The sequence below is a fragment of the Taudactylus pleione genome, unplaced genomic scaffold (assembly GCF_031769625.1).
Source record: "Taudactylus pleione unplaced genomic scaffold, aTauple2 ptg000316l, whole genome shotgun sequence".
NCBI classification, from domain to species: Eukaryota; Metazoa; Chordata; class Amphibia; order Anura; family Myobatrachidae; genus Taudactylus; species Taudactylus pleione.
Genome location: NW_028284717.1, coordinates 9788734 through 9812453, shown reverse-complemented (window position 1 = coordinate 9812453; position 23720 = coordinate 9788734). Strand labels below are relative to the sequence as shown.

At 44.1% G+C, this 23720-nt stretch overlaps 1 protein-coding gene across 1 annotated transcript in view; it reads left to right on the top strand.

The window, feature by feature from the left end:
• LIPI (lipase I) overlaps positions 1-23289 on the top strand; it is a 47968-nt gene extending 24679 nt beyond the window's left edge. The window contains exons 5-10 of the mRNA XM_088442749.1: positions 1332-1421; positions 5010-5177; positions 7461-7556; positions 13151-13262; positions 17349-17522; positions 21187-23289. Coding sequence (XP_088298875.1) covers positions 1332-1421; positions 5010-5177; positions 7461-7556; positions 13151-13262; positions 17349-17522; positions 21187-21316 — 770 coding nt within the window. The 3' untranslated portion in view covers positions 21317-23289. The remainder of the gene's footprint in view (positions 1-1331; positions 1422-5009; positions 5178-7460; positions 7557-13150; positions 13263-17348; positions 17523-21186) is intronic.
• Positions 23290-23720: the final 431 nt, after the last annotated feature.

Below are 23720 nucleotides of genomic sequence, written 5' to 3'. Positions count from 1 at the left end.
GTAGTGGACACAGCCCCTATTAACAACAGCAGCACAGCACAACACAGCCAGCCCCTATGGACTTTGAAGTAGTGGACAACAGCAGCACTACACTACACTACACTACACTACACAGCCCTAACTCCCACCCTCCCTCTTCACTGTCCACAGCCGAGTGAGAAAATGGCGCCGACGTGGGTACCTTATATAGGATCCAAAACCCGCGAGACTCGGAAGGCGGGATGATGACGTTTTGCCTCGATTTCAGATCCGAGTCAGGCGGGAAAAGTCGAGCCTGACTCGGATCGGACTCGGATCGGGGGGGCTCGGGGGGGTTCGGATTTCAGAAATCCGAACCCGCTCACCCCTAATATATATATATATTACATACACACTAATACCCCTTTTACACCTGAGCTAAAACCCGGGTTATTACAGGGTTAACCCAGGTTGCTTCTGGGTGTAAAAGAGGCCAGGGTTGGGTTCCCGGGTCGAGTGACTCTGAGTCTGTGACAGTGCACTGTGCAGACAGCGGGACGCTCTGGAAATGTAGGCGGGACTGTGTGACGTCATGACGTCACACGGTACTCGCGCAGTGCTCCTCTGTGAATATTTTGACCGGCCGGACTTCTTGGGGCAAAGGAGTCCGTCCCCGGGCCTCTTGGATCCCACCGGGCCCTAAGCGAGCACCTAGGTTCCCTAGTGGGAAATCCGTCCCTATGTGTTGATCATTATAATTTATGTGTTGGGCTGCCATGCTGTTTGATCTGCTGTGTAAAATGAATATCCATTAATGACGGGGGATGGGGACTGGTCCCCCTTCTTGCAACATGCCACCCCTTACCTTATGTCAGGGCTCAGTTGTCCCAGTGATATTCGGGAAGATGTTGCATGGATAGAAGATAGCAAAAGACTCTGGCTCAAAAGCATAGTCTTTGCTATAACTGCACGGCACCATCTTACCAAAGATATCAGCCACCGGCACTTTACATAGGGAGGGAGGCCGGCTGCATGGAACCTGTACGGTTTGTTATGGGTGCAGAGTGTGGAGTGGGGATTCCTCCTTGTCCCTGTGCACTGCACACCCTGCACCCATTATAGATACGTCCCTGATCACCTATAGTAGGCAACCAAGGTCAATAGTTTGTCATATATGTGATAACCTAGTAAAAAATGACAATGCATCGCCACTTTGACATGTCACTGCCCCTGTTATAAGACAATACGTGGAAAGCATTCAATGATTTTAAGGTCCATGTTCAATATAAGTGTCCATTCAGCTTGCGTAATTTAGGTTATGTATTTTAGTAACTTAAACAGATGTTATTTCATTTTCTAAATTTAATATATAGGTCTCGGCTATAAGGACACTTTAGGTCACATTGATTTCTACCCAAATGGAGGAACTGATCAGCCGGGTTGTCCTAAAACCATATTATCAGGTAAATGGATTTACAACTTTGAAATACATCTTGGTTATAAGAGTGAAACTGAACATGGGGCTTGTAACTGTCCTGGCTGGTAGAGAAGAGAACTGTCCTGGGAGCATTGGCAGGTTCTATGTTCCCTGAGGCATCTGTAGAGGTTGGCAGCAGCTCTGCCTCCAACGCTGGCTGTAAACGCCCTGAATCTGGTCATTGAGTGTTTCTGTGGCTTCTGGAGTAATACTGTGTGTGCTGGAGAAGTCTGGAGTAATACTGTGTGTGCTGGAGAAGTGTGGAGTAATACTGTGTGTGCTGGAGAAGTCTGGAGTAATACTGTGTGTGCTGTAGAAGTCTGGAGTAATACTGTGTGTGCTGGAGAAGTGTGGAGTAATACTGTGTGTGCTGGAGAAGTCTTGAGTAATACTGTGTGTGCTGTAGAAGTCTGGAGTAATACTGTGTGTGCTGGAGAAGTCTGGAGTAATACTGTGTGTGCTGTAGAAGTCTACAGTAATACTGTGTGTGCTGGAGAAGTCTGGAGTAATACTGTGTGTGCTGGAGAAGTCTGGAGTAATACTGTGTGTGCTGTAGAAGTCTGGAGTAATACTGTGTGTGCTGGAGAAGTCTGGAGTAATACTGTGTGTGCTGGAGAAGTCTGGAGTAATACTGTGTGTGCTGGAGAAGTCTGGAGTAATACTGTGTGTGCTGGAGAAGTCTGGAGTAATACTGTGTGTGCTGTAGAAGTCTGGAGTAATACTGTGTGTGCTGGAGAAGTGTGGAGTAATACTGTGTGAGCTGGAGAAGTCTGGAGTAATACTGTGTGTGCTGGAGAAGTCTGGAGTAATACTGTGTGTGCTGGAGAAGTCTGGAGTAATACTGTGTGTGCTGTAGAAGTCTGGAGTAATACTGTGTGTGCTGTAGAAGTCTGGAGTAATACTGTGTGTGCTGGAGAAGTCTGGAGTAATACTGTGTGTGCTGTAGAAGTCTGGAGTAATACTGTGTGTGCTGGAGAAGTCTGGAGTAATACTGTGTGTGCTGGAGAAGTCTGGAGTAATACTGTGTGTGCTGGAGAAGTCTGGAGTAATACTGTGTGTGCTGTAGAAGTCTGGAGTAATACTGTGTGTGCTGTAGAAGTCTGGAGTAATACTGTGTGTGCTGGAGAAGTCTGGAGTAATACTGTGTGTGCTGTAGAAGTCTGGAGTAATACTGTGTGTGCTGTAGAAGTCTCCAAGTATCCTACTAAGGAGCATATTCATCAAAGATTATTTGCGGGAAATACCAATTTTTTGGGGATACATGCAAATATTAAGGATTCCCTAAGCATGCTTGGATAATATCTCCGATATCTGCTGCAATTCCCAGTTTTCCAGCACAAAAGTAGCACCCATATCCATTTGCAAAGCATTTAGGAGTTTGGTCCCAGTAATGATGTTGATGTTGATGTTGGCTATTGCAATATTTACTGGAAGAGGTACAAGTAGGATCCCTCCCCGATAATGGGTGCTTGCACATGCATTGTCTGATGACCGAGCATGTGCAGTTGAGCAGACGGCCCCCAGACCAAGAAGTAAAGTGATTGTATTAGTGATCACTGTACTTTTACACATCACAGGGACATGCTCCTACAAGAGCTCCCATCACTGGATGTGATTTTTAATACATTCAGACAAACCTTACTTTCTTATTTTTGCAATAAGTAATGATAAGAAATGGCAATTATCGGGTCCTAAACACAATAGTTAATAAATATGGCTTCAGCTACTAAATAAACCTGCCTACATTTGCTGCAGTATGTTGCATTTCTCCTGGACTTGATTAGTACAACCCTTTGCCCTACTGCCTTTATCACTGTGATTATATGCTTACCGATAACAAACTTCCTAACAAAGGCCCTCATTCAGAGCCGGACGCTCTGAGCAGAGTGCACGCTCTGAATGAGGGCCGTCCTCCATAATTATGGAGCGTCCTCCTGGACGCTCGTATAGCTGTGGGTCACCACCCACAGCCTATACGAGCGTGCAGGTTGATGGCCGCGATGGTCTCAACCGCAAGGCCCGGAGTGATTTTGGCTCTATCAGAGCCAAAATCACTCCCACTGACATCACTAGTGATGTCAGTGGGCCGGCTTCTGACGGTAGGCGTTCCCTTGGGAATGCCCCCGTCTGGGAGGCACGCCCTCGGCACGCCCACCAAAGGGGGCGTGCTGTCAATCAACATCGACAGCACGCCCCCTTTGATCAGACACAACGAGCGCTCGTCGCGTCTGGCATATGCGCACGACTGAGCTTCCTCCGTCGTGCGCATGCGCAGTGCACACCATCGACCCACTTGGGAGCGGACAGTCGCTTGCGAGTGGGTCTGAATCAGGCCCAAAGATCCTGACCTGGCCACTCTGAATAAACCTAGTTTGCTGGAGTTGTATCGTTTGTTAGATATGTGAGTATCTGAGTGCTACTTGGAAGCCGTGTTTACCCATTGCAGAACCTTAGTGGTAACTTATCTTTGCCAGTACTTCCAGATGCTCAGTGACCTGGACTTGGGCATGCCTGTAGTAACATCACATAACCAAAGCCCAGGAACCAGCATATGCTCCAGCCAAGATCAAGGCTTCATACTACCCCAGGAGTGGCCTATAGAAGCTCCTTAAATCTTCTAAGAGAACTTGATATATATATACTTTTATTAACAGAAATCTACATTAAATATAGTTTCATAAAATTCTCAAATACATACTCTGTATAAAATCCTGCATAATATGTAGCCGATATAAGTAACATAGGAGAGCAAGCATGGTTTCTCCAACACTGAAGGGGTATTGATTGATAGGAGTTGTGTCTATGACACATATCTTAATAGTGGAAGATTCACTTCACACTCCCTGAGGAAGTTCCCAGGTGCGGTGGAACGCGTTGCAGCAATTTAGTGAGTTTTTTTATACATTTTATGTTTTATTTATCTTTTCTGTTTTATCAAAATTATGCCATTATTTTTTATCATGGGAAAGTTTGATTCTTAAAAATAATTTTTAATTTATACATCTATTTATGTTTGTTTTTAAAATATTACCTTATCTGTACTAGTGAGAACGGTTTGCAACATTTACATTTAATTCTCCATGACATTTTGTTTTTATATATATATTAGTATATAATATATACATATATATATAAATATATATATGTTACACTAAAATTACATATTTCTTGACATACATTGTTATTGAATATTCCTGTTTACACATAGTAAAGGGAAATTTGTGCCATTATAGTAAAGATGGAATATTTGATCATTGAGAAGTCCGTCCTGGTTACCTCAAATCAATTGGTGAGTAAGGTATTTGCTCCACTATTAACTTGTGTCATAGACACAACTCCTGTCAAGACCCTTTCAGCACTGGAGAAGCCTTGCTTTCCTATATCAAAATTTCAGGGGTTTCTCCTTAGGTCACAGATGTGACTATCCCTTGGCATCGTCCATAAGTCTTATTTCATTAAGCTATATAAGTTAACTGTTTTTTATTTTTTCCAAAAAACTTACTGTCAATTTTTTGTAAGACCGAATGCTGTGTTCGCTTTATAATCTTTGCCCATTAAATGTCACTTTGTGCAGGATCTGAATACTTCAAGTGTGATCACCAGCGGTCAGTGTATCTGTACATCTCATCCTTAAATGAGACTTGTAGCGTATTGACATTTCCATGTGGAGATTACAGAGATTACAGGATAGGAAAATGTTTGGACTGCAAAGAGTACGCACCGCTCAGCTGTCCAGTTTTAGGTACAGTAAGTAGTTTATTTCTATTTTAGGTAAATAAACAACGCTTTATTCAATCTGTAACTGAGTTACGTGGCACCATATAAATACATATTTATAAAGAATGATCTTACAGTGAGACACGAGGCCAGGTCATGCAATCTAGTTTTAAGTGTGGTGTACAGATCGGTGTCGTTCGGCTATCCTTGTGCGGGGCCACACTGCTCAAAGACCTGGTTGTACAGCAAACTGCAGCATGCGTAACTGGTCATTAAATATACAAACATAGATTTAAGCGCTCCAACGTTTATATTGCTGATACATAGCAGCACACAGGTAAATACATGCAACATGTATGGGCAAGAGTCACCTCTTGGTATAATATATCCCTCTGTGATTATGGTAAAAAAAACCACCCATTCATTTTCTTCTGTACACTCTAAAAATGTATGATACCTATGTATATTTATTTTTGGATGGTCACCATTGCAGTCAATGATGCTTATAACTACAACCGTTGCTTAATTCACAATACACATTTTCCCCAAAATGTCAATGCATAGAAAAGCAACATAGAAAAGAGTTACTCAGTGTTTAAGTGTTTCACCATATCGCAACAACAATATTTGAAGACCCTAGTTTGAATCCTAATGACCTTAGATAAGTTATTTTGAAGGCGATGTAACAAACCTTCTAAAGAGGATAGATGGAGCTGTTAGCTATCATTTATCAAGTACATTCTATAAAATGATAACTAATAGCTGATTGGTTGCTATGGGCAACTTCTACACCTGGCCTCTATAGAAGGCTTAATGCAAATCCTCCTAGATTCCAGTGTGTCCTAGGCATCAGATAGTAAACTCAGCAATTTATGAGAAATGTGGCTTAACAATATTGTGTACAGCGCTGAGTACAATATAAAAAAATAATGAACATATAAGATATGCAGCAAAAACACTCTAGGGAAATTACTAACATCGCTAAAAGGTGCAAATCTGCACTAAAACCGTAGCAACCAATTGGACATTGCCATGCATCTAAACGGAGATTCCCCGTTTTGCCGATGCTGATCTGCCTGATCGGCGATCTGACTCACATGATCACCGATTTCTCAGGGGATCTACATGTTAACAATTCCCGATTTGCCGATTCCCTTAACTTGCACTGGACAAAAAAAAACTGTTAACTGGTTGCTCTGTTTTTAGTGCATATTTCCACCTTTAAGCAAAATAGGTAATTAATATTCCCTACCTGTTTTTAAAGTCTGTTTTTTGAGAAAAACGAACACACCCGAACTTTGGAGCTCTGAGTAGAATAGATTCCCGTCTCGGGTCATTTTGGGGTTCCGAGTAGAACAGAGGGCCTGATTCACTATGAATCGCTATTCTGCTTACTTGTAAATGTTTGCATTTGCATTGCGATAGCAGCCTGACATAAGGACGCCCACTTCCCCTTACTCACATCCGTATACTTGGCCAACATAGAGAAACAATCGGTAACATTGAGTAACATCAGCACAGTTAAGGCAGGTCAGACCATACTCAGGAATTGCTTAGTTCTGTGCATGCTATGAGGCCACAGGAGGCGTCTGGTATCGCAGTGGCTAATTTATGCATGCCCATGCAACGGCGTTGAAACGCACTGACACCCCTGCGTTCACCCCAACCACCCCCCTGTCACCACCCACAAATGGTATCACTATGCCATGGGTCTGCATATCCTCTGCGATCGCAGTCCTTAAAGCATCTGACTCCCATTGCGCAGTGCAATTTAATTGACTGATTGCGTGCGTATAAGAGCAACTACATTCCTTGCTGAATCATGCCCAGAGTCCCGTCTTGAATTACTTTGGGGTTTCAAGTAGGACCAAGTCTCCGCTATGGTCTTCTCACAATTCGGAACTCGGATTTAAATAAACAACGTGTTTTGGATTTTATGTCGCACTCTCATGATTTCAGATGCTGCGAGGTGGTCAAAATTAACAGGGAAATGACTGGTAATTAATGTTATTGATGTTGATACTATGCGAACAAAAGAAGGTTCAAGTTACACGATTTTAGCTGTCTTTACTAATTTGTAAAGAAATACAAAACGGAAAAGAACCAAAACACGAGGTTGGTTTTGTCAAATCAAAACCTTTGAGGGTGGTCCGTGCACAGCTCTAGTTTAAAGATACGTACAGTAACAGAGCACAATATTTTCATGATGAATTCACTTTAATTTTTGCAGGAGTGATCAATCAAATGTGATACATTATAATAACATTTTCTAGAGCGCCTGTAATTGGGGTGTGTGTGTGTTTTACAGGCTTTCATGCTGATAAGTGGAAACAATATCTGGTGGTGAAGAATCCTCCAGTGACGAAAGCTTTTTTTGACACCGCGTCGATGAAACCATTTTGCAGTGAGTGAAATTAAATTTGCATAAAGGAAAAGCTGTCAGTCTGAGATAATAGTAGCTTGGGGAAGTTGGCGACATTTTGCTTAGAACTCTAATTGCTTCAGACTGAATAATGTGAACTGTGAATAATAATGACCAGAAAAAGGCTGCACAGGGTAGAGGTTTTGTCTTCCTTTCTGGCCTACTTCTTTGTTGTAGTAGAATTAGGGCTGATCCGGGCTCCTCAGACATGGATTTCTTTTCACAGTGGGACCTATTTAAATATTGTTGTGTGGTCGCAGCACAGAGCCGCTTTTGTACTTCTGGCTGTGCAGTGATCTCTAATCTTTTCTGTGCTGCAGGGGCGTACAAAACAGAATTCATCAGTGACACTCGAGGGATCTACTAAACCCTCGTCTCTCACACAACAAAGCAGAACAAGTGAACGACTTGACCTTGATTTCGTGAAAATGCAGTAAATATGTGATAAACATACAAATACAATTAGCGCAAGCCAGAAAGGGAGGCCGGGCAGACGTAAACCTCTGAGTTAAGATGCTAAAACATGGGACTTAATCATTCAATAAAAGAATAATGACATTATGTCACTGTCGGAACAACACTGTCTTATACAAAACATTAGACAATAGATTACATTGCCGTAATACTGTGAAGTAAAGATTGCCAGGCTTGTGGCATGCCGTCTGTCCTGGAATGTCTGGAAGAGTCTCAAATTTCAGGGTGCACTTCTGGACTCCTGATAGAGTGGGCCAGTCACCTGAATGCCGTCCACTTTCCATGTGAAGTGGGAGGCCCGGGGGTTTGATGATGCAATTTACAAAGAAACGCGTCGGTGTGGCTTTGCTTCTCTCTGTAGAATGATGTGAAATGCACCTCAGACATGGTTGCTTTTTAAATGTTTGCATGGATGGCTTGTTTGCAGCAGAGTATCTGTAGCAGCATACCTCCCAATCATCCAGATTCTGGTAGGACCGCAGTGTCCCGTAGAATAGTTGGGAGGGAACACCCCTAAGTGATGCACAACAAGGGCGACACCCCCTTTTGTATGCATATGTTTATAGTTTGGGCCTTGTGCCCATTCACAGTTAGTCCAATGTGCATGCATTTGGGCCCATGCTGAGCCATAAACACAAAATAAGTAAAAAAAAAAAAAAGCATATTTTTTTGCTATCTGTGCAGAGCAGGTTGCAAACACAAGATGCCTCAAACTCGTTTCACAATGCCTCCAAATCAGCACACAATGCATATGCGGTGGCCCGGACCGTGTAAATCATAGGTAATAATGTAGCAAAACGCATGTTAATAAAAATCAAACAAGATGCAAATACAGCATTTTTGTTTTTAGTATACAATAATAAAGAAAAGATATCAGTAACCTTTACAATGTGACTTGGCAATGTTTTATTATTGCAAACTGAAGACTCATTTCACTGTAATCTGGTGACAGATTCAGGGCTGATGATACATCAGGCGGGCCGAGGTGCTAGTGGGCATGACAACATGAGGGGCGTGGCTATATCCTCCAATCCCCATTGTGTACTCTCCCATAGCGCATGCTTATTTCCACACATAGGACCTTATTCAGAGGTTCTTACTAATGCAGCCACGACTCATACAGAGACTTCCACCGCCCATGGAACTAATCCGCTGCTTTGCTTATTACGACACGCCATCGAACACTGCACCAGCCCTATGGAGGCGCAGATTATCTGTCTGAACAAGGCAGCCAAAATCAGTGCAACTGCGGAAAAGGTACAGTCGCTGACTGCAACATACCCGCGTCTGGCTAGCCATCCTTCTTTTACCACCCATCCACACCTACTGAAATTGACTCTCTCTGCATCCAAATTTGCTCCATGGCTTTCGGTGGTAACGTCAGGATTCATGCACATACTGAAGACATTGGCTGCTGGCGTGCACCTGTAAACCAGCAACATAAGCACCTACATTACTACAAGTTATCATCCTAAGTGCGTACTTGCACCTGCCATGTGACTGGTGTAAAAGGTCCGCCTAAGAACAGTTGTATGTAGGCTTATTGGCTGCTCTGCATGGGCCACATTTGCTTGAACACACCTTTAAAGAACATTTACCTACATGAGAACTCATTAGCTTTGATACATGCGAAACGCGTGGTGCACTGAATCTCTGCAAATACATGCATTAGCTTTCTGAACATGCCCAGAGGGATATCACGCAAGGTTTGCTTTGCAAATGGGCATGTGTTCATCTCTGCATCACTTCCATAGTGTCTCCCTCTAGTGTCTGACCTTGTGCTACACTTCTGTATTAAATCATTCATTTCACTCTTTATTGATGATTAGTATAGAACTGGTATAGAAGTGATATGTCTGAAAATAAGAGAATTTGACTTTTTTTCCCAAAAAATATTTTTATTTCAGCTTTGAACAATGAAATAAAGTAAAAATGTATATATATGTTCAGTAGAAAAAGCTGTAAGGTCATTGCATAAATTATTGTAATAGAAATCAGTTTAGTAAACCTATTTATTAAGTGCTGCTCTTGTGGTCGGTTTGTTACCACATGGCATTAGCCATGTGTGTCGAAAACATTTCTGGATTGCTTGTTTGGTAGATGCTTGTAGAGTTTGTATGCATTTACCCAGGGCCAGGCCCCTAGGCTTTCAGGTATTTCGAGCCCCCTCCAGCACTTCAATCTTTCACCCCACTACAGGTTCTGTATGTTGCGTGGGCTTGGTATGCCTGAGTGAAAAATGAGCAACAGTATATGGTGTAATACAGCGTGGCCAAAAGATGAAATTGAGCAAAGGTTAAGGTATATATGGCAATAATGGAGTGACGTGATTCAGTATAGAGTGAGTTTCTGTTTATTAGATTGCTAAATATAGAGACACAGTGCTCCAGACCATCCCAATAAAATAATGTCCAGTGCGGAATAAGACTGTTGTCTGAGAGGTTGTTGGTGAGACAAGATTGCTCCTTTAGAGTGTTCCACTCTCCGTATTCCAAATAGTGGTGATATGTCCCTTTGGTGTTTCTGCAGTGTAGCGTCTACTAATAGTGCTGTCACACACTGGGAATGGGATGTGTAAGATGAGCCTTGCCTTTGCTGGGGAGAGGGTTCTTCCTGTATGGTGTGCACATCATAACATTTCTGTCACCCTGAAAGTGGTTGTCGGAGTTTTGGATGTCCGTCTGTGTGTGTTGTGGTGGGCGTCCTGCACTATGCACTTACCATCCTCATGTGTGCACTCTGGATCTACATTCCAGTTGGCTCCACCCCTATGCTGGGGTATCCTTGCTCTGCACTCGGTGGTGGTTCTGTAGCGGGTGGCTGGAATTTCTGCAAGTCCTGCAGAGTCTCCTTTCCCTTTGTGTGCTGAGCTCTGGAGGACAGCAGCTTTGATGGCGGCGGTCACGTTCTCCCATGGAGGTGTAACAACCCTTACGATAGTGCGCTATTGGCCGGCTCTGTCCTCCCCCCCCCCCCCCCCGGTTATCTAAAAACAAGTGTGCCTTGCAACATCTCCTTGCAGGGCCCCTAGGCTTTAGCCTAGCCAGCCTCATGAATAATACTACCTTGGCTGGCATCAGAAGTCCTTTATTTTAAGTTGTATTAAGGCAGTACATCTTGAATATGGTGAATTAGTCTGGAGTGTGCCCTCTCTAGCACCTAATGCATTACTTCTCAAGCTCTGTACTCTAGACACAGTAATAGTCCAGGTTTTAAGGATATTCATGTTTGAGCACAGATGGATAAATCAAAATGACTAAGGTACTAATTAATCAAATGTGCTCAAGCATGGATATACTTAAAACCTGGACTGTTAGGTCAGTGCGACTCAAACACACTAATGTGTATTATGTATCTGTTGTTGTAATATAGCTTTGTATCACACTGCTTCTTAATGTATACTAAGAGAAGTTATTTAATCTCTCCTCTGGACTGTCACAACCCGCCATAGAGACCCCAGAATCAGACCCCAGCACTTACCTCTCAGGACGCTGCAGCGCGGCTCTCTGCTTCCCCGCCGGTCCATTCCTGCGGGTGCTCTCTGCCTCTGCTCCCCGAAGGCTTCTGCATCATGTACTCACCCTCCGGCCCGGCGTCTCTCACGTGGATCTGTCGCGGGTCTCCGGTTCATGGGTGCGGCCATCTTGGATTGCCCATGTGACGCGATCTCCTCCAATGAACATGCTTCTCCTTCTCTTCCAGCCAGTCAGCATCCAGCACTCCCTATAAAAGGATCTCCACTTCTCCCAGCAAGTTGCCAGTGCAACTAGTCCCCTAGTTTAACTAGTGAGCCTCACCACTGCGCTCCCTAGGTGTTGTCACCGCTCCAAGTAGCTTCCACGCTACCACCATCTCCATATGGCTACCCAGCCGCTCCAAGTAGCTTCCACGCTACCACCAACTCCATACGGCTACCCAGCCGCTCCAAGTAGCTTCCACGCTACCACCATCTCCATACGGCTATCCAGCCGCTCCAAGTAGCTTCCATGCTACCACCATCTCCATACGGCTACCCAGCCGCTCCAAGTAGCTTCCACGCTATCACCAACTCCATACGGCTACACAGTCGCTCCAGGTAGCTTCCACGCTGCCACCAACTCCAATTCAGCTACCCAGCCGCTCCAAGTAGCTTCCACACTACCACCATCTCCATACGGCTACCCAGCCACTCCAAGTAGCTTCCACGCTACCACCATCTCCATACGGCTACCCAGCCGCTCCAAGTAGCTTCCATACTACCACCATCTCCATACAGCTACCCAGCCGCTCCAAGTAACGCCCAAGCTACCACCGTCACTCTACGGCTCCTTAGCCGCACCTAGCAGTCCGTGCTTCCACCATACATTACACGGCTTTCCAGCCGCATCAAGCAACTCCCGTGCTATATCAATCCTCTACCAGTCTTCTGCATCCTCTCATGCGGAGGAACTTCATCAAACCTAGTCTCCTCCAGCGAGCATCTGAGCTGAGTAATACAGGTCCAAGGCCCAGCCCGGGAACACAGTCCCAGAATCCCACGTCTCTGACACGGACATTTGGTTTACCTGACAATTTTTTTTTTTTTTTAACATTACGGAGGTTAGTGCTTTTCAGATTAGACTGCAGAATTGGGAATACAGTAAACACATAACAGATATATCAAAAGATTGTCTGAGTACACTGAATTTTTACTGATCAAAGAGAATACAGAGCAATGGGGAAACAAGTGGTTCCTCTGTAGCGTTGAATAATTTTGTAAAGTAGAGACTTAAAAAAAAGTGCCACAGGCCAATCTGGGGACAAAATTTAAATACTTAAGGTAGAAAATTTGTGATCATATCTCACATTGAACCCATTCTCTGGTCACTCATGAAACTATGGGGTGTATGTATTAAATTGTGGGTTTTTAGAAGTGGAGATATTGCCCATAGCAACCAGTCAGATCCACTTATTATTTATCTAGCACCTTCTAGAAGATAATAGCTGGAATGTGATTGGTTGCTAGGGGCAACATCTCCACTTCTAAAAAAAACCCTCACTGTAAAATATACCCCGGTGCTATGGCTTTTGTGATATGTTTCTGTCACTAACACATCTTTTTTATGTCTCTCTTTTTTTATTAGTATTTCATTATTACTTGGACTTTATTACATCGAATTCTAAAACACGGAAGGGTTACATCGCCATTAAACTGGTGTCTAAATCAGGAAGCGTGACGGAATCAAATCTAAATCAGTAAGTTTTACTGTTCACCAGCTACTCATTTCTATCTACCTGCAGTCTGTTTCTTTTTCTAAGAAAAGGTGTTCCTGAGGTTTGTCGGCAGGCGTGCCACAGCATGAGAGAGCATGGGAACACTGCTGTACGCTAAGGGGCACAGTGTAACTCAGTGTCCCACATTTCTCAGGGTTAAGTGTGCAATTAATTTACTTACACAACCCTCACGACTCCAGAGGCGCCATCCCATATTTAAAGCCTGCATCGGCGTGTTTAAACATCTCAGTGTAAACATACGTTACTGTGACCCAGTTTGAAATGGTGCTTGATTTTAATTAGTTCGTTTGTCCATTCTCAAGTGCAAATCTTATTACAGACACTGCTGGAGAAAAAAGGAAGGAAAAAAAATGTTGCCGCTTTTCTTCTGAACTAATATTCTTGCTCTTGGGTATGATAGGTGATTTATATTTACTAAAGACTTTAGTGAGCTGTAGGTTCACAGTTACAGTATTGTTGACCTCAGGGCTGAGGCCAGGTCTACTAGCAGCCTGTGAGAGAAAGCTTGGAGCACATCTTCCCCCATCCAACTATGGCCCTCATTCAGAGCCGTTCGCTATTTGCGGTCGTTCGTTTTCTAAAAAGGGGTGGCTATTCAAATGAACCGTTCGCACTTTGCGGACTGTTCACGCCTCTAAGTCTGAACGAGCGAGCAAAACATGCGAACGTAAATTTGAAAAATACGCCCCCTGGCCGCTCGCACCATACGTCATGTCCGCTATTTATTAGATTAATCGAGTACATCGACCAGCGTATGAACTGCTCGCTATTCTTGGGGCTGGTTTTTTCAACCACTATTTTGTGAGCAGTTTTGAGTTAAAAAAAACCAAGTGACGTGGTCAATGACGCTGCTGGATTAATTATGCACTCCCTTAAAACGCCCGTTTTGACCTTTAAGCACGCCTGCGATCGGATTTCCACTCCCCGTTTTCAAGCACCTTCCCCTGTTACCACCCACATACGCCTCATTCTGTCACTCAAAATAGCAGGCATTCGCTATTTTGCGAACACATGAATTTCGGCCGCACTGACTGGTTCGCGCATGCATATAACGATCCGTACGCATGCGCAGTTGGGCAAACATCGCTCGGAGCGAACGAGCTGCCGCTTACGAGTGGCTCTGAATCAGGCCCTATATCCATAAATAATACTTTGGTTATTATTTTTTTATAATTAAAAAAACACACACACATTGACCCCACGGGAAAAAAAACACACATAGTCCCCCATGGGAAAAAAAGAAAACTCAATGGCCCCCACAGAAAAACAAATAAAACACATTGGACCTCATTCAGAGTCGGTCGAAGCGGCCGCACGGTCGTACGGGAAAAGGGGCCGGATATGCAAATTATTCCCTCGCAAGTTGCGTCCCTAAGTTCGGATCGGTTACTGGCCGACCAAGGGGAGGAAGCGGTCGGATGACAAAAAATACGCCCCCTTCTCGTACGCATTACACGTCATCTCCAGGCATATAAGGATTAATCGCGAGCATCGGGAACCATCGGAACTGGTCGTAGAGCTTAAGGTTGACCATACCCTCTCTTAAGCTCTACGATCATGTCAGTGTAAAAACCTCCCATGTCACATGTGCCATGACGCTACTTTGCTAATTATGCACTCCCATAAACCGTATGCACTCCCATAAAACGCCGTTCGCATAATTAGGCACGCCTGCGTTTGGATCTCCACTCCCCCGTTTTCAAGCACCTTCCCCTGTTACCACCCACAAACGCCTCTATCTGTCACTCAAACTACCGACCTGGCTGTGTTCAAGGAGAGAGAAATTTCTGATCGTAGCGGCTAGTTTGCGCACGCGCATTGCGAACTTAACGCATGCGCAGTATAGCGAACATCGGTGGCGTACGACCGTGCGGCCGCTTCGACCGACTCTGAATGAGGTCCATTGTTCCCTACTGGAAAAATCTAAAACACATTGGCATCCACAAGAAAAAAAAACACATTGTCCCACACAGAAGAAAAAAATAAAACACTTTGGGCCTGATTCAGACCCACTCGCGAGCGGCTGTCCGCTCGCAAGTGGGTCGATGTTATGCACTGAGCATGCGCACGACGGAGGGAGCTCCGTCGTGCGCATGCGCCAGACGCGACGAGCGAAGAAAAGTCCTTCGCTCGTTGTGTCTGATCAAAGGGGGCGTGCTGTCGATGTTGATTGACAGCACGCCCCCTTTGGTGGGCGTGCCGGGGGCGTGCCTCCCTGACGGGGACGTTCCCACGGGAACGCCTCCCGTCAGAAGCCGGCCCACTGACATCACTAGTGATGTCAGTGGGAGTGATTTTGGCTCTGATAGAGCCAAAATCACTCCGGAGCTTGCGGTTGAAAACCTCAACCGCAGGCTCCGGCTCGCAGTTTCGATGGTCGCGATGGTCACGACCATCGCGGCCATCAAAATGCACGCTCGTATAGGCTGTGGGTGGTGACCCACAGCTATACGAGCGTCCAGGAGGACGCTCCATTTTCATGGAGGGCGGCCCTCATTCAGAGCGTGCGCTCTGCTCAGAGCGTACGGCTCTGAATGAGGGCCTTTGACCCCCACAGATAAAAAAAAATCAAATACTTTGACTCCCACAGAATAAAACAAGACATTGTCCCCCACATTTAAAAAAAAATAATCTAACACATTGACCTCACTTGGGGATGGATGTGTATGTAAATAAACATCACTTTAATATGTAGGCCATCTGTGATGTGAACCTTAAAATTATGAGTGTGATAATGGGCTTGGCCTACACCGCGCCCTAGCCATCCAGAAAAGCCCAGCGCTGTCCAGGCCAAAAGTAAGGACTGGTGGTGCGGGTGCCACTGCTGTTGCTGCCAGGCCCGCCAGTCTTGATCGGTCAAGGGCCCCGATGGTGGCCGAACTGCCCCCCAATGGGGTGGCGCACTCGTGTGTTCTCTTTACTGGATTGGCACTAAAACCGGCCCTGGTAGACCTATTTCATAAGTTATCCTTACATTTTATCTTGTGTCCATGAATACAGGTTTCCATTTCAGCTTGATGCCCCCTTCTCACACAAACCCCGGACTGACACGAGATATTGAACACGGGTTCAACCCTCATCTCAATTGTTCACATAGCACTTTGTTCCCGGGAAAATCGCCTTTCACACTAGCTGTGCGTCTGTCCTGGGGAATAGGGTCTTTGTGTCACTATGTCACTGCAGTGTCATCCGCCATCTACTATCAACCAATGAGGTTCCTTGGTCATAACCTGTGTAGAGTAACCCAAGTTCACCCTATTGTATCACAGCCAGATCGGGTGAGGTCTCACTATAGGGCATATGTATACATTATCGGGACTTGGTCCTGATAATTACAATTTATTTTTATAAATATGCCCCTATACCTGAATGTATGTATGTATGTATGTATTTTTAAATATCTATATAGCACCACTCCTTACATAGTACATTACAACAGAAACAACATTGAGAGTATTTGATGACTATAGACCTGATTCACTACAGATCGCAATCCTGCATACACGCGCAGTTCAGCTGCGATAGCAAGCCAAACCACTGCGATCGCAATGCAATCTCAGCACCACATAAGGACGCCCACTTTACTATACGCACATCCGTAATACTTAGCAGAATAGCGAAACCATTGGTACCATCGGACCCATATGCACACTTGCACAAACCCTGACCTTACTCAGGAATTGCTAACAGGCTCACATGCTATGTGGCCTCAGGTTGCATATGCTATCGCAGTGGCTAATTTATGCACGCCCATGCAATGGCGTTGAAACGCACTGGCACGCCTGCGTTCGTCCAACCAAGCCCCCATCACCACCCACAAAATGGTCAATCACTCTACCATGGATCTGTGTATCCTCTGTATACGCAGTATGCAACAATCATCTGATTGCGTGCGTATTAGCAACTGCGTTCCTTGCTGAATCAGGCCCTGTGTTGTCTCTTGTACCTATTTATCCATGGCTATTTAGGCTGTACTGTGATTTCCATTTTTTATTTTATTGTGTTATCTTTCAAAATGTGCTAACTGTGTGTGTTATTCTCCTGTAGAGACCCTGCAACATTTGAGCAAAATAAAGAAGTTAGCCTGCTGGCCAAGTTTGATCAGGATTTTGAGCAAATTCTAAAAGTATTTGTGACATTTACAACGGGATCCATAATAGGACCGAAATACAATCTACGAATTCAGAGAATGAGGCTCAGATCTACTTTAGATCCAGACAGGTGAAACTTACCTATATTACCTACCTATATTTTTATATAACTTATTTTCTTTCCAAATAATTTTCTTTTTTTTGGTTTGGTCATTTTCTTAATCCTTCCACACACTAGCAGATCATTCATCCACTGGGCAGTGAAGCAACCAGACAACCAGAATTGTGTCAAATTTATGCATTTTATCAGTCAAATCTCCGCTGGATGAAATCAGAGTGGTTGGCGGATGACTGCTCACACTCATTGGCCAATCAGATTTGCAAGTCAGATCAATAAAAAAATCAGCCTTGATTTTTTAATTCTAGTTATTTAGTGATTTTAGCTATGGACACAAGTCTTATCTGGTTAATTTGGTTGGTCGACCAAACAACCACGCCCAATCTATCCATGTCTGGCCAGCATTACCCCTGTTTCTATATCACTCAATCTTTTTGAGTTTAATTATTTTTCCGTCTGTTTCTCCATCGTTTTGTGGAGTGTCGTTTTCTTCTACTCTACCCTAGTCTAACGGGTTCATAACTGTGACCAACAACCCTCTCTGTCCTCTGACCCTAATCTACAGTATATAATAAACAAGAAAGTGTGTCTGTCTGTTTGTCCTTTATGTACGGCTTGGTGATGTAGTTTGGCCAGGATTAGGTTTTTGGCTATGTTTGAAGTTCATCAGGGCCATGGAAGTCTACATGGTGCCCACCAAGTAGGCCGTGGAGTCTCTGATTTGACATTTTGGTTTAAGTAAGTTTGCTCAGGATGTCTGCCAGTGCCTAAAACTGCACTGATCTGAAGGCACAGGCTGATTTGTACCAGTGGGGGACATGCAGAGCTCCAACGGAAGAGCAGTGAGTCGAAGGATCAACTGTCACACTGCTCCTGCACTGACAGTTACTAATTTCCTCCCAGCACATTTCCATATGCCATGGCCTCCAGTGTTGATCTGCAATGTAAAAAATGCTACAGATGTACTTCAAGGTCCATTCTTCAACCTGGGCAAAACGATGGGTATCCCATATAGTGCTGAATAAGCCTTCTGGAACAAATATTTAATTAAATAGTGGTACAATTTGTGAGAGTCAGTGTTTGAGTACACACAGCTGGCACCCTTGAGTGGTCAATCTTCTATATTTTCTCTCCATCCCATTGTCCTCATTTGTAAGAAAATAACGTCATTCAATTTCTGCCAGCATCAGCGAAGGGAATGCTGTGAACAGAAGTGCAGAGAGATTTTAGCATACAGTACACCTACAGCAATACTGGTGAGTCAAATGGACTGTCTGATTGCTGTTTGTACAATGCACTGTTGTAGAATGTAACTTCTCTGAAACTGATAAATTGTATCATGCCTTTAAACAGTTTATCCAAGCTAATTCAGTGACTGTAATTGTATGACACAATATTAAATACAATTTTCATTCTCATATTGGGCTGCTACAGGATATTGGAAGAGATAAACCATGAATAATAGTAATCAGTAATTATGGTGTGCCCTATCAGGTCTGTATTACAGACATGGCAGAGCACCAGGGGAAAATGACTGCATGCAGCAAGCATCGGGACTCCAGCGAGGAAGAGGGTCCACCTAATGTATAAGGGACCTGATTTAGAGTTGTACGCTGTTGCTAATGCTATTGCAGCTGCGAACTTGTACACAGCTGCTGGGCAAAAATATGCAAATGTCGCAGACGCCCAGGAATTTATCGAGACATCCAAAGGATCTGCGTACAAAGATGCAGCTTCGGTCGCAGATCCCCCCATTATCGGTCTTCTGAGTAACCCTATTTATACCCTATGCGCAAAACGGGTGCAGGAACTGAGACGCCGGAGACGTTACTATTGCGCACGGTATCACAGATGCGGGATGTGACACAAGCCCTGATCTTTGTCGCCACTCCTCGTCACCTTCCCCAAACGCTCCCTGACTGTCAATCACACTGGGAGGAAATGGTCGATATGAGCGACTACGGTAATATACCTAGATCATGCATGTAACGTGTGACACAAGTTAGAGCAGCTGTGAGCAATTCTGATTCTGACACAGTTTAGTCCCTTGTCACTGACGGGTGACCGGGGGTTACCTGGTGACAATGCTGCGTTCAACATGAGAGAAGCATCTGGCGGGCCTGTAGTCAGCAACCTACTATATTCTAAGTTGTACATATTAAACTGAGGCTAGTCCTGGGGGCCGCATTACGCCCACTTAATGCGCTGATAGGAAGCATTGAATGGGGCAGTCTCCAACATTCAGATACTTCAGAGGTATTAAAATGTGTATGTAATATGTGTGTATTATATTATGTAACTTAATGCCTATATGTGTGCTTCCGCCTCCTTCGGCCTTCATTTACCACCATTCTCCACTGTAATTCACCACACTGTAATTTACTTCTCTCTACTACTATCAATTTAATTTCTAAACTGCACCCCTCTTATTTGTCATTTATTTGTCCACCATTTCTTCTCTAGCACCATTCTCCAAATGTCATCCTCCACTTCTGTAATTCCCCAATCACTCGCCCATCATCCCCAGCAATTTATTCCCCTCTCCACTTAACCGGGATGCAGTCAGAAAACCAACGGTCGAAATGCCGATCGCCGGCTTTCCAACTGTCTAATCCCGGCAGGGGTCTAATGACAGGTGTCGAATTCCCGACGGCGGAGGGTTAAGTTAGGGGCTCCCGGGGGAAACTTAGGGTTAGGCACCCCCCCAGGAGGGTTAGGCTAGGGTAAGTTGGGGTTAGGGTTAAGCTCCCCCGGGGGAAGGTTAGGGCTAGGCACCCCCCTGGGAGACTTAGGTTTAGGCTGCGGGGAAGGGGGGTTGAGTTTAGGCACTTACAGGGGGGTTAGGGTTAGGCACCTGGGGGCGGAAGGGTTAGGGGGGGGTAGGGTTAGTAATAGTTAAAATACTTACCTGTCGGGATCTTCGGTTGCCGGTCGTCCGGCGGTATTTCACACCGATCCCACCTAACAACTGTATCCTCCTCTCTCTCATTCTAGAACTAACTCATCCAACCCATTCTTATGTTCTCTCCCCACCACACCATATCTGGTCTACCAATTATGTCATCTAGGCTACAGCCTAAGGAACCCGGATTACTGTTAATCATTTTAATCTGTGTTCTTTTCATAAGCGGGGGGGTTAGAAGGGGGATGAAACCAGTATGTTGCCTAGGGCAGAAAAGGGGGACATCAGCCTATATGGTGATGTAATCGCATACATCGTGCTGCTGCTCCTCAGTGTCAGTGGCACTACGCGGTGACATCACAGTGCACTGCTACGCTCCCAGCCTATCACTGGCACAGAGGAGCCTCAAACAATGATCCCTTGACCATTGAGACAGACCTTCTTCTCCTCAGCCCATGTTCTACAAAGTGAGAGGCCAGAGGGCAGGGTGGGCCCAGGGGGTAAAGCATTTTAATAAATAAATAGTCCCCTCTTCCTCTTTGTCAGCCAATGAGAAAGAAGAGTCTTTCATTTAAAACCAAGAAAAAAATACTGGATTGGCTGGCTGATGGGCATCATGTCGCTTGTTGAGTGTTCCAGGTGCTCCTGGAGCAAGTTTGAAGTTACTATAAAGTTTTAAAAGTATTGAAGGTAATGCAAATTTACTGGCAAATACGTCTTATATTATAAAATGTCCTTATAACCGTGTGTTATGTTTTGTTTTTTTAACTTCAGAGCAATACTTTGCCGCTACGACTTTATATTAACGGAAAATATGGAAGTGGAATTTCCGCCGATCCCATGTGAAAACTCCAACTTTTTTACCTCATGCTGCAGTGATAACACGCCACAGTGCCCTGCCTGAGGACATCTCTGTGCTGCTGAAGAGTCTTGTTTACCAGACGATGCCGTGAAAGTCAATGACTGGCTGGATATGAGATCCGTCACAAGTCCCTAAACTATTTAGGCTGGTCCCATACCAAGCCCCGTCTTTGTCCCTAGCAATGGTGAAGTGTATAATTCTGCTATCTCTTTAAGATAGATGGAATCAATAGCTTTATAAACTAATTAATGTGGCATTTAATTCATTTTAGGTATTGCCTATGTTTACATTTCTACTATAATGTGAAGCATATCATTTTATGAACACTGTATTGTGGTTACGACTGGTGCTGCATTCTGTTTGAGGTGCTATAGTAATTAGTTATAGCCCAAGGGGTTATGTGACGATCACTGATATAATTGTGCGATTTCTATATAATTGTGCAATTTTGTGAAATTGTTGCACTTATAGAGCCCGATTCAGAGGTACAGGCTAACTGCATGCGAGATACATGCTAACTGCATGTGAGGTACAGGCTAACTGCATGCGAGGTACATGCTAACTGCATGCAATGCCAATATTCACACAGTTGGCCATTGTTGGCCTGTTCATTGGGTTTCACCATTATCTATTGGCCAAACCTGGACCTTACCTCCTACCTTGTGTATTAATTGCAGGTCTGCGTTCTACACATGGGAAGATAGTTTCTTTCCTCTGCTTAGCTGATGTACAATTTATAAGCACTTTTTAAAAATCCTGCCAATCCACTGGGCACCAGCAGGGGTGCCGAAAGGAGGGGTTATCGAGCCAGCCACACCTCTACCATGGTGTGGCCATGCCCCCTTTCAGCGATGACAGTAGTACAACATCTGTGATTGGGGCCCCAAATGTCCCAGCCTGTGGGAGGCTATGCCCACACACGATGACATTTCTAATGGTGGCCCTTGGAACCAGTGGAATATCATGACTAATGTTAATGAGCCATTTTTTTCCAAGTGAATTCGTAGGCTGCCTTATCATATTACATCAAAACATAAAATGGCTGCCTTACGTGCGTGCAAGAGACACATGGGGTCTAGTTACTAAGCAGTGTTAGGAGACAGAGTGAAAAGTGATAAGGTGCCAGCCAATCAGCTCCCAACTGTCATTTTTCAAACACAGCCTGTGAGATGGCAGTTAGGAGCTGATTGGCTGGCACATTATCTCCTGTCTCCTAACACTGTTTAGTAAATAGACCCCACAGTTTGTTAAAAGTAAATAAAAGTAAAGTATGTTTAGGCAGCATATATTAACACGACATTACATGCCAATTGGATGGCATTTTTTTGTTTTAATGTAGATTTTTTTCCTTTAACAAAGACTATGAATAGGTGTGACAGGCAGAGGGAGTAATATGGTTGTACTTTAGTAGGCCAGTTAGCAGCCATTTTGCAGTTCTCAGTATGTGTATTTAAACCTCTGACTGTCTGGCACAGATATGGTTCTTGTTACAAGGCCATCGATGTTGAGTTGGTATTAAACACTACATATAGTATAGGCGATGCAGAGTCCTAGGCATTCCGATGGCATCTCCACTTATGACCGAAGAGGTCATGCATGTCGCTGGAACTACGGGCTGTGCAGACCTAGACTGAAGTGTAAATAGTCCTGTTTTCAGACATATATTTAGCATTTTGTATAGACTGTGTAGTAGCAAACCAAGCATACGCATAGCGGATGGGCGCACCACAAGACAACTCAACATACTGTACAAGCAAATATGCAAATTGCAATGTTGGAGCACCTATGGGCGATTTCCTTACAACGTTGTGTCAGCCCTTTTCATGTGTATGTAACTTAAGGATCTGTAAGCCAAAGCCAAAATAAGTCATTGGTTTGGCTGCAGTGTTATGCTGTACAAAACTAGTCTATGTATGTAAATAAATGTATTTTACTGTATATATACTGTATTTTATAGTATTTTTGTTACAAAATGTTATTGTACATAACATTAAATTATTTATGTTACATTTTAATTAATTTGTTTTTATTTTATTTTAGGGCAACCCAGACTTCATATAAGATCAAACTTTAAATGATTTTCACAACTTGAATTAAAAAAAAAAAAAAAAATCTCTCTAGTAAGCGAGAGATACTTTAGCTGATCTCACTGGCCACCCAGTCCCAGGCTAAATAGGAGATGCAATTTGTCAAAAAACAGGCAACTGAGGTGTATTCAGTATATGTTTATATGCAATGACATATACACCCTTGGATTGGTCTCAGGAGCAGACACCACATTTTTTCTTGCATCAGACTTAATATCAGGTAATATCAGCGATTTGGAGAGACTCATGGCCTGATTCAGAGATGGACGGATTGGCAGAGCCGCACACATCTCAGATGCAAATGCAGAAGGAGGTGTCAGACACTGCAACCGTCGTTGCAGACTGGGGTCACCAACCAT